Genomic DNA, 12,209 nt, shown 5'->3' with positions numbered 1-12,209 from the left:
GAATTAATGGATAAAGAAAATGTGATAGACACACATACAGGAATATTACTCAGCCATAAAAAAGAATGACATCTTGCCATTTGCAACATCTTGTATGGACCTTGAGGGAATTATGCTAAGTGAAACAAGCCAGACAGAGACAACTACTGTATGATCTCCATTATATGTAGAATCTAAAAAAACAACAACAAAAAAACCAACCCCGAAAAAACAAAACAGATAACAGAGTACAGAGGTGAGGGTTCGGGGGTGAGCAAAATCAGTGACGGGGGTCAACAATTACAAACTTCCAGTTGTAAAATAAATCCATCATAGAAATGTAATGTATGGCATGGTAACTATAGTTAATAATACCATATTGGATATTTGAAAGCTGCTGATATCTTAAAAGTTCTCATCAGAAGGTAAGTTTTTTGTAACTATGTATGGTGACAGATGTTAACTAGACTTACTATGATCATTCCACAATGTATACAAATATTGAAACATTATGTTGTACATCTTAAACTAATGTTACATATCGATTATACCTCAGTAAAAAAGTCAGTATCCAAAGCTCTACTCCAGACCTGCCATATCAGAATTAGCATTGTTAACGAGATCCACAGGTGATTCACATTAAAGCTTGAGACATACTTGCCTAGATGGTTTTAAAAGAAATAAGATGGGAGTGTTTGAGAGGAAGGAAAAGAGAAAGACCTATTTTTCTCTTTTAGGAAAAAAAAATTACTGACAATGATCAATGTGCACTGTATGTCCCCTTGAGTGACCTCAGTGATACAGTGCAGAAACATCTCCCCTGTGTAGCCAGACCTGTTCCCAATTGTAATTTCACAAACTGCCAATAAGTTGAGGGCCTAAAAGCAGAGCTGCCTTGGGTTAAATGAGAGCTATCAGAAGTGGGCTTTTCCAGGTAAGAGAAAGATGGTATGGCCCAGGTGTGTGGGCCAGGGGGAATTCATGCCTTTTTGATTATGAAGCAAATACATTAGGTTGCTGGAAATAAGTGGGGGTTGGTAGAGGTGCTAAAAAGAAGCCTCTGGCCAAATATGTTGATTGGCCAATGTTGAGCATTATCCCATGACTCACCTGGGACATAAATGGCTTATGCGTTACAAGTGAATTCTGTGGCCACATTTCCCCCAAATAACATTTGATCTTCATTAGAGGTAGCCACAGTGCATTAACTAGATAGGAAGTTCCAAGTGATTGTTTTCCAAAGAACACACTTTGGGTTGGGGATGGAGGGACATGAATGAAGCAACATGTAGATAGTCAGTTCCAACAAGTTTTGAGATGCTAACTGCCCAAAAATATTCAGTCACATTAGTTTGTACAGTTACACACAAAAAATTAAGAGCCTTGTCGCTATTTTGGAGTGTCCCAGTTGGCCAAGCTTAATGGTATGGTTCTGACACCAACCAATCAGAAACTACGCCTGACCAATCAGAATGGTCATTCTCCCAAGTAGCCCAGCAACCACATTGGTTGTTCCCACACAGTTGGTGGATACTAGCTGAATATTAGTCCTAGCAGGCAGCTCTTAAATGCTCAGTAGGTCTCCAATAGGTTTGTAACACAGCACATGTATTCTAAAACATTCTAGTGGGTCCAAGATGGTGGTGTAGGTGGATGCTGAGTTCGCCCCCCCTCATCGAATATATATCTATATTTAGAGAAATTCCTCCTAAGAGACAACTGTGACCCAATTGAACAGTTTTTGCAAACAAGCGAGAGAGACCATATAGAGAAGGCTGGGGAACTGAGAGAATTATCTGGAAGCTGAGGGAACAACTGAGAACCAGGGGATCTGGTGACTGCCATTGTTGATGTTTCCCCTGCATGTAGATAATGGGTGAGAGCTCCATCCGGGTTCTCTGGCCGACCTGAAACATGCTGTAGCTTCTCCCCAGCCACCCCTCCTGGAATTAGATCCAGTGGAAACAGGAGGGCGCCACGGCATTCATTCAAGAGGCCCCTCCACCTTGAGACTGATCTAGAAGGTATGGTAAGGTGATGCTTCATATGGAACTAGAAGAACACTGTGGTACCTGCCAACAGGGCTACCCTGTCCAGAGAAAGTGCAGAGATAGTGGGGTGCTACTGTGTGCTCACATGGGGCTGTCCATCCTGGAGAGAGACTGGAGATAGTGGGACACTGCTGCATGTATACATGGGACTGCTCCACTTGAATAAAGTGCAGAGATAGCAAAACTTTGCAGTACACATGGGCGATGCTGTGCCCATATGCAGGGCTGCCCTTCCCAGCGACAGTGCAGAACTAGCAAAGTATGACTGTGTGTGCACACAAGGCTGTCCCACCCGAAGGAAGGGCAGAGCTAGTAGGGCATTGTGAGGCAAGCACAAAGATCAGCCCTGTACAGACCCTGCTCTGACAACAAAGCAATAGGGCACACCAAGCGTGCATTGAGCAGCCTCAGCAACACCAGACAGCTCTACCTGGATTAGAAGGGCAAGGAAGCATGCTCACACCAGGCTGTGCTGCCAGGAACCGATTCTTTCAGAACAGGTGTCACACCAGGCACTGCATGTGACTGCCCCTACTACAACTGGCCTGTCGAAACTATTCAACAGTCTACGCAGAGACCTCTTTTTCAACTCAGGAACAAATACAGAAAGTCAAACAAAATGGAGAGACAGAAGAATATGCCTCAAATGAAGAAACAAGAAAAAACTCCAGAGAAAAACCCTATTAGAACAGGGATAAGTAATATGCCTGATAAAGAATTCAAATAAATGGTCATGAGGATGCTCAACAAACTTTAGAGTAGAATCGGAGAACTCAGAGAGCACTTCAACAAAGAGATCGAAAAATGTAGTAAGAGATGAAGAATGCCATAACTGAAATTAAGTATACATTAGAAGGAATTGACAACAGATTAGTTAATATAAAAGAATGGATTGATGACTTGGAAGACAGAAGGGTGGAAATCACCCAATCTGAGCAAAATGAAAAATAATTTAAAAAAATGAGGATCGTATAAGAGATATCTGGGATAACATCAAACATTCTAACATTTGCATTATAGGGATTCCAGAAGAAGAAAAAGAGAGAGAAAGGGGCGGAAAAAATATTTGAAGAAATAATGGCTGAAAACTTTACTAATTTGGGGACATCCAGGTCCAGGAAGTACAGAGAGTTCCAAACAAGATGAACCCAAGAAACCCACACCAAGACATAGTCTAATTAAAATGGCAAAAGTTAAGGATAAAGAGACCATCTTAAAGGCAGCAAGAATGAATGAATAAGTCACATACAAGGGAAGCCCCGTAAGGCTATCGGCTGATTTCTCAGGCCAGAAGGGAGTAGCGGGAAATATTTAAAGTGCTGAAAGAAAGGAACCTACAACCTAGAATTGTATATCTGACAAGGCCATCATTCAGAACTGAAGGAGAGAGAGTTTTCCAGACAAACAGAAACTAAAGGAGTTCACATCAACTAAACCAGCCTTCCAAGAAATGTCAAAGGGTCGTCTTTTTTCAAAAAAGGAAAGACCATAACCAGAAATAAGAAAATACATGAAAGAAAAGAATCTACTGCTAAAGACAAATGTAAAATAATCACAGTGAATCAAGCACTTAAAAAGCTAATATGAAGGTTAAAAAACAATAGCAAAATTAACTATAAATACAATAAATAATCGGGATACACAAAACAAAAAGATATAAAACATGATGTCAACAACATAAAGAGTGGAGGTGGGAATAAAAATGTAGTCCTTTTAGAATGGAATTGAACTAAAATGTCTATCATTTTAAAATAGACTGCAATGGATATAGATGGATATATATGAACCTCATGGTAACCATAAACCAAAAACATAGAAAAATACTCAAAAAAATGAAGAGAAAGGAATCCAATCAAAACTCTAAAGAAAACCAACAAAGCAAAAGAGATCAAGAGCAGAAGAAAGAGAAGAACAAGAACAACCAAAAATCAATAAAATGGCAACTAGCACATATCTGACAATAATTACTTTAAATATAAATAGACTAAATGTTCCAATCAAAAGACACAGGGTGGCAGAATGGATTAAAAAACATGACCTATCTATATGCTGCCTACAAGAGACTCAGTTTAGATTGAAAGATACTCATAGACTGAAAGTGAAGGGATGGAAAAAGACATTCCATGCAAATAGAAATGAAAAGGAAGCTGGGTAGCAATACTCATACCAGACAAAATAGACTTTAAAACAAAGACTGTAAAAAGAGACAAAGAGAGACCACATAATTTTAAAGGGTCAGTCCAAGGAGAGGATATAACAATTGTAAATACCTATGCATCCATCATAGGAGCACCCAAGTACAGAAAGCAAATGTTAATGGACATAAAGGCAGAAATGAACAGAAATACAATAATAATTGGGCACTTTAATACTCCACTTACCTCAATGGACAGATCATCCAGACAGAAAATTAACAAGGAAATAATGGCCTCAAATGCTGTATTATTTCAGTTTGACTTAACAGACATTTATAGAGCATTTTATGCAAAAACTGCAGATTACACATTTTTCTCAAGTGCACATGGAACATGTTCCAGGACAGATCACATAAGATCCGCATTTTACTTTCCTCCTGTGGCAGTACCTTTAGATTTACCTTTCAAATAAAACCCTCTCACCTGGCCCCAGCTGGAGAAGGCCCATTCCACACAGAGCTGTTGGTTACAGGCCTGAGTGTCTACTGGCCGTTTGGTGAGCTGTGTGCACATCTCGTTGGACACGGGAGTGGAAATTCCAGAGGCTTTCAACTTCTGGCAGGTCACCCGGCGGGTCTGAATGCCTCCCCCACAGCTCCGGGTACAAGCTGACCAGGAGGTCACCATCCACCTGCGGAGAGGAAGAGAAATGAGGGCAGCTGCAAAGGGTCAGGTCTTGGGGAGAGGAACGACGCCGTATGCTCTCAGAAAAAGAGCCCCACACAGCCCCTTGCTCTCACCACACAGCTGCTAATTTGGGGGCCATAGCCCTTTTCTCAGTAGATACTTGGGGTAGAAGGCTGAAAATGGCCCCTCAAAAGAACTCTACATCAAATCCCTGGAGCCTGTGAATGTTACTTTATTTGGACAGAGGGTTTTTGCAGATATAACTAAGGATTTTGAGATGAGATTATTGTACATTGTCTGGGTAGGTCTTAAATGTCATCTCAAGTATTCTTATAAGAGAACAGCAAAGGGTGATTTGATATAGAAGAGGAGGAGACAGTGTGACCAGAGAAGCAGAAGATGGAGTGAGGTGGTCGCAAGCCAAGGGATGCTCGGAGCCATCAAAAGCTGCAAGGGCCAAGGAACAGATTCTCCCTTAGAGCCTTTGGAAGTGGTGCAGCCCTGCTGACACCTCGATTTTGAACTTCTGGGCTCTAAATCTGTGAGAGAATACATTTCTATTGTTTTAAGCTGCCATGTTTGTGGTAATTTGTTACAGCAGCCACAGGAAACAAATTGATTAAAAAGGTGTGTCTCGAAAGAATATTCTGAAGAATAATGCCTCCGCTTGACATTGCCCTCAGAAGCCATGGGCTTGCAGGCGATGGAGAAACAGTCCTTGAGCTAGTTGCACTGCATTGAGGTTCTAGCACTTCCTAATGGCACCCAACTGTGTGGTAGAGAAGAGATGACAGATCCCAGCTTGTGTCACCTCCTGACCCAGGAGGCACTCTGCGTCTCACTTTGGCTAACATTTTGTCTGCTAGTACTCACTCTACTTTGCCTTAACCCATGTCTCATTCGATTTTGTTTAATCTCTCAGGAACATGTACAAGTTCTTCTAGCTTTCTGGAGCAACTTTCTACCTCCATGAGTACAGACCATAGATCTTATACCATGGGCTGAAAGTAGTTGTTCTCAGAATGTTAGGTTCCAACTACACTTTGGATCCTTGGAAGTGAGACTGACCAAGAGAGTGACAAATGGCTTTTCTCAAAAACCGAGCTGTCATCTGAAATCCTTGGTCCATATACAAACATGTAGGGGTTTTCTTTGCATGTTTGTACCCTGGGATGGTTCAAAGAGGAGGGGAAGGGGGACATTTTTGGGGAAATAGTACTAAAAGACTTGGTGCTGTATAGAAAATCTAGAAAAAAAAATTCTCTGGTTTTATTGTCTGAGAAAAAATTTATCTAAATGAAATGGTCCTATCTGGGTCAAAGCGGGACTTCCTACAGCTTTTCAAAAAGATGACCAGGGCAACACTTTTGTGTGCGAAAGCTGCTGAAGTGCCCCAAAAGCCTGGTGGGGAAACCAGTCAAAGGTGAACCTGTGGCCACCTCCTCATCCAGTGGTGTCACATCTGGCTCTCAGGAGAGGCATGTACAGGAACAGAGAGCAAATTCCTCCTGCATCTGGATCTGTGACTGATTTAGTTTGGTGCAACTTCCCTGCGCTATTTGCATGGAGAGAGGACTGTGTGCAGAATTCCAACCCACAGGAGCAGGGCCACTTAAGAAGCAGGCGTGAGGTTTTTGAAGGATCCTGGGGGCATTGAAACCAAAGCAGACACAGCCATTATTTCGTTTGCAGATGTAAATGAGGCTGATTGACTCTGACCATCACCACAGCAAATCAAAAAGTTCCTGGCATGTCCAAGACCTCTTCTTCATTTCACACGGCTTGGCAAGGGCAGTCTTCCAGTCTCTCATATCCCTGGTGAGTGTCAGGCCTGTATTTCAATCAACTTTTATTTCCAAATATACATTTCAGCAATTTTTCAGGAGCTGGGTGCAGGGTTTGAGAGAGGGGAGACATGGGCTATGTTACAGTTCAGGAAGGGTATAAAAGGACATTAATCATTCCCGTGGAAACCTTCCTGTCAGCAAGTCAAACTGCTGATATTAATGAGTGTGTTTCATATTTCATTGAGTCTCTTCTGGTTTCAGCTGCTCCTTATGACTCAGCTGGCAAAACACAAAGTGGTTGCCGAAGTAGTGTATGAAAGTCCTACATAGGTAGAAAGGGGCATTACATGGCCCAGCCAAGTCCCCCAAGACTCAGGGCGCCATGGTGGTGCCAATTCTAAGCCCATTAATTATCCCTCTAGCTACTGCCCGAGCACTGCAGTGGGCGTGCTTAGTGGGACTCACAGCTTCTCAAAGCTGGAGGAAGATGTGACAGGCAGAGACTGTGGGTGTCAGTCTGGCTCTATAAGGGACTCAAATGCAGAGTGTATATCTAACATTGAGGCAACTATAGGAAATGGCGACTTATTTCAACGTTAGCAGGTCGCCACTCTTTGTGGAAAAGAAGAGGATACGATTTCTTCAGGTAAACTGGAGTACTGATTAGCACAGGTATTTTAACTTAGGAGACAGGGATGGGGGTTAGGGTAGAGGCCAGCAATATCCTTCCCCTCAGCACTTCAGCTGCAAACACATTTCTTCTCTTACAGAGAGTCAGTTTCTTACTGCAGAATGGGAGCTATCTCTTGCCAGAGCCTGGGATGCTCCCGCTCCCTGAACAGAGCCTTTCAGGCACTAGGGATGTCCAGGCAGCCCTTAGCTTGCTGAGAGTTGAGGGAACAAAAGGACTGAGGGAGAAGGCTTGTTCTGAGGGATGTTTTCTGCAGGGCGTAGAGGCCTGACAAGCCTGTGCCTGTAGAAGAGAACAGTTCCTTGGAGGGCAGGCCCCCTGACCTGCACTTGGCATCTCTCCCTGCACAGTCTAGACAAGGGCTGGCCACCAACTGGCTAAAAGTCAGGGCCTGTGCTTGCGAGTGGGGAGGCCCGAGCCAGCCTCGGCCACACTTACCGAGAAGGGCAGTCTCTCCGGTTGCAGGCGACGGGCTGAACAGCAGGGCGAATCTTCCCTGCACAGTGAGCAGGGTTGACCTCTGAGCCATTCAGGAGACACCTCAGGCGGGGCTGCTGAACACCCCTGTTACCACAGGAGGCCGAACAGGTTGCCAGTCTGTCCACAGACCACCAGTAATCTGTCACAGGAGGAGGATCAGAGGTGAGAAGCAGAGTATTATTCCCCGTGCTCTGTATTCCTTCTGAGCAGGGCACTGAGGGAGGAGGCGGGTGTGTGGGTGTTATGAATTAGCCTCTGCCCCTCAGTGGTCTCTGTTCCTGGTCTATCAAGACAAGTCGTGTGGTCTCCAGAGGCCTCAGCTAACTCACTACAAAATGAGCATGTTAGTTATTACTTATCAAGTTATTGTGAGGCCTGGATATAATAAAGGTCAAGAACCTAGCCCAGTGCCTGGCACAGAGAGAGAGTACTTAATCAGTTGCTATAGCTCTTACTGTTTTTAAACATACTCCTGAAAGTGCTCTTATTTTTTTTTCTACTGGCTTATCAGAAAGTGACTTTATTTTTCAACAAAGATATAAAAATATCAGAAATACTTAATCATATTTAAAAGTGCAGATTTAAATTAGACTTTGTAGATATTAGTAAAAAACCCCCACCCTATTCTGAGAGTACTCATTTACGTGAGATAGCATGTACTGATGTCTGAGAAAAGCAATTTCTTTGGATTTTCTATCTGGGGGCCTGGGACTCACTGGTAGGAAAGCGGTTAAAAATAACCGTGGGTTGAAAATTGTGAGTGCTTAGTTGCAAAGCTGTATATTACAAATCCTGCAGATAGGCACTGGCTTCTGGTTTTCAGCAGAGAATGGCTGGCTGGCTGGCAAGAAAATGGAACATTTACTTTCCTGTCTGGAAAGCCAAATGGCAGGGAAGGATATTTAAGGGAAAACCCATGTGCTTGGAAATCTCCCTTTTATGTGCTACTTTGGCACAAAAGTCTGTCCTTTACCACAGAATCCTCCATATAGAATATGGATTTTGCTTTCCCTAAAGCTCACACATAGGCCACAGGTAGAACCAGCCTAGGGAAAACTCAGAAGCCTCACTTAGTTTCTATAACAAGGCCGGTTTTGGCTCCTCTCACACTGAATAACCCGGTTTTGGGCTTATTCATAACTTGGTCCAGCAATTGCCAAGCTCTGCTCAAGGGCTTTCTGACCTGCACATGTTCCTGGAAGGTTAATATACCAGCCACACAGGCTTCTCAGTCTGTCCTCTGAAAGGGCCACAGGAAAGCTGCCTGGAAAGCACCCAGCATGTGACTGCGGCAGAAGACTCTTCAGGAATCTTGCAGGTACTGACACCAGCCCTGACTCTCCAGGGCAGGCAGCAATAACCAAGCAGTTTAGATCAAGAGATATTTTGGAGCTAAACCAAGAGAGAAAATTTGTATATATATATTTTTACCAGGTGTGTGTGTGCGCGTGTGTGTGTATTTTTTACTAGTTAACCCAGCACAAAGGAAACACATTTGACCTTGCTATATGGTGATGTTTCCTTGGTCCTGAGCTGCAGCAATGATATAAGCAGAAGGGCCCATTTATGAAAGCAGCACTGATATTTCCAGGTTATGCTGGAGCGGGGCCTGATGGCTCTTCTGAAGGGCCTCATTGTATGAAAACATGGTTCAGTTTCACTTTTCATGCTCTAGGAACCACTGGAGATAAAAAAAATCACCTTGTCTACCAGAGAATTAGATTCCCAGGTGGACTCTCTTGTTCAAGAAATAAGCCCAGCATCGAAAACCCAAAGGGTTTCTTACCTTGGATTATAAGAGAGGCCTTCTGCACGAGCACTCCTGCCTCATTCTGAGCAAGGCAGCTGAATTCCCCTTGAGACTTGCCACTAAGATTTGCAACCTGGAGAATCTGTCCAGCTGCCAAGACATGATGTGTCAATTCTGTGACAGTGGCAACTGACTGACCACCATGGAACCAGGTGATATTGGGGGTTGGGTGACCTTTGATGGGGCAGCCTAGAAGAGGAAAGGAGAGGCAAGCTATTGATAAACCCCAAAAGGACACATTCCTGATGAGTTGTTTTAGAGTCTCTGTGGCTCTACAGGCCATATGTACAATATGGCCCTCCCCATGACATTTTTTTTTTTTTTGTGCTTGCCATTCCCAAGCAAATAGGAGATGATTTTATTCTCCAGGATTCTGGGAGAGTGACTATTATTCATTCGCTAATAAGTAAAAATTATTGGAAGATGGAAAGTGCCTATTGCTATCTATATCCCTGTACTAACTTTAAAAAAATAAAGCAATTAATATTCATTCATTGAACTTTTTTTTTTTTCAAGTTCATTAGTTCCTACACTGATTTTACTTGGAAAGAAATCACTTCTTCAAATGCAATGAGTTGGAAAAAATATATACTATATAGTAATAGTTAAGAATCAAAATGTAATTGGTAAAGGCCTAATATCTGCCTTCATTTTACTCTTTATATGATTTTCAAGCCAAAATTTTTCAACAGAGACTAGGAAAACAATTTTAAACACTGATCTCATTTCTTTATAAGTCAAGAATCTTGGCCTTCTGACAGCTCTTTCCAAGCTTGCATTGGACATGTACAATATTACACTTTTTTACATGGTCGTTGAACATATTTCGATACATTAAAATTCCAAAATATTAAAATGAGGTATCATATCTACTAAATATTCTGTAGCATAGAATTAGTAAAATAAACTGATTGCAGTTATGAGAGAAAACTCATTTTCTTTAAATTTGAAATACTTGCTGAATTTTCTGTGTGTCTCCAGCAACTAAGCTTCTATAGAAAATTTATTTGGAAGTTTAGAACACATGATAAATCATTAAATATTAAAGATACTGGAGGTTTTCCCTCAGTTCAGTTTTAAAAATCTATTTGGTGACTACTGTTCTGGGGATTGTTAAGATAGTTAAGACTATCTTTTCTCTTACAAAGAATTCCCACATGGTATAGAATTTTTTAAAAAAGCACATTAATAAAATGCAATGTAAATGATGACATCTATGAGACACATAGATGGCCACCTGCATGGATATGTATGCTTATGGGTCTGTAAAGAGAAGGGATTTTCCAGTGTTGGCTTGTTTTCTATTCTGGGGCAGCACTGTTAGAACTGGAATAGTATGCAGAGTCAACACAGGAAGGGGCCCTTAGGGATCATCTAGCCCGCTGCCAGAGGAAGAAACTGAGGCTCAGAGATATTAAGAGACCTTCCCAAGATCAATGAGCATGCCTTTTTATTCTTTGCCTTGTGTTCTTATATCCATACCCACTAGTTCAGCTGGGTACCAGCAATTTACCTAGGTACCTTGTTACCTACTTCCTTTGTCTGTTCATTCCTTTCATATCTTTGCCCTCCCCCCTACACAGACACATTTTCACTGTAATCGTGTAGCTTGACTGGGTTGGAGCAGACTACTTTGAAGAAGGACCCTAGAAAAAATAATGCTAAAATCTGCCTAGGAAGCTCAGTGTGGGATATAGTGTTATAGAATCCAACTCTTCAGTCTTCCCTGTATTGACTCAATTTGCCATGTAACTTTGCAGTGCCCCCCTATGATAGGTGGGCTATACTTCTCCACCTCCTTCCTGACTTTGGCCATGTGATAACTTGGGCCAATAAAATGAGTCAGATGTTACACTAATGATGAACAATCTGAAAGGAAAATTAAGAAAACAATTCCACTTACAGTAGCATCAAAATAATAAAATACTTAATAATAAATTTAACTAAGGAGGGAAAGACTTGTACACTGAAAACTATAAAACATTGCTAAAAGATATTAAAACATAAATAAATGGGAAGATACCTCATGTTCGTGATTGGAAGACTTAACATTGTTAAGATGTCAATACTCCCCAAAGTGAACTACAGATTCAATGCAATGCCTATCAAAATCCCAATGATGTTCTTTTGCAGAAATAGAAAAACCTATCTTAAAATTCATATAAAATCTTAAGATACCCCAAATAACCAAAACGATTTTGAAAAAAAAAAAAAAAAAGAACAATGTTGAAGAGCTTACACTTTCTGATTTTAAAACTTATTAAATCCACAGTAATTGAAACAGTATGGTACTGGCATAAAGACAGACATACACACTAATTGGATAGAGACTCCAGAAATAAACTCTTGCATATATGGTCAAATGACTTTCAACATGGGTGACAAGATTATTCTACTGAGAAAAGAACAATCTTTTCAACAAATGGTGCTGGGAAAACTGGATAGCCACATGTGAAAAAAAATGTTGGATCCTTACTTTATGCCATATATTAAAATTATTTTAGGGGTCAAACACCTAAACCTAAGAGTTAAAAGTATAAAAATCTTAGGGAAAAGCTTCACAATATTAGATTTGGCAATGATTTCTTA

General features: G+C 41.5%; 1 protein-coding gene across 1 annotated transcript in view; it reads right to left on the bottom strand.

Moving 5' to 3' along the window:
• Positions 1-12,209, bottom strand: part of ADAMTSL1 (ADAMTS like 1) — a 409,445-nt gene that overhangs the window by 20,754 nt on the left and 376,482 nt on the right. Inside the window, exons 24-26 of the mRNA XM_011365360.2 lie at positions 9,597-9,809; positions 7,769-7,949; positions 4,649-4,856 (exon numbers count right to left, since the gene is read on the bottom strand). Coding sequence (XP_011363662.1) covers positions 4,649-4,856; positions 7,769-7,949; positions 9,597-9,809 — 602 coding nt within the window. The remainder of the gene's footprint in view (positions 1-4,648; positions 4,857-7,768; positions 7,950-9,596; positions 9,810-12,209) is intronic.

The sequence above is a fragment of the Pteropus vampyrus genome, unplaced genomic scaffold (genome assembly GCF_000151845.1).
Source record: "Pteropus vampyrus isolate Shadow unplaced genomic scaffold, Pvam_2.0 Scaffold109, whole genome shotgun sequence".
In the NCBI taxonomy this organism is placed as follows: domain Eukaryota; kingdom Metazoa; phylum Chordata; class Mammalia; order Chiroptera; family Pteropodidae; genus Pteropus; species Pteropus vampyrus.
The sequence above is the reverse complement of the archived record's forward strand: the minus strand, read 5'-3'. Positions and strand labels throughout refer to the sequence as shown.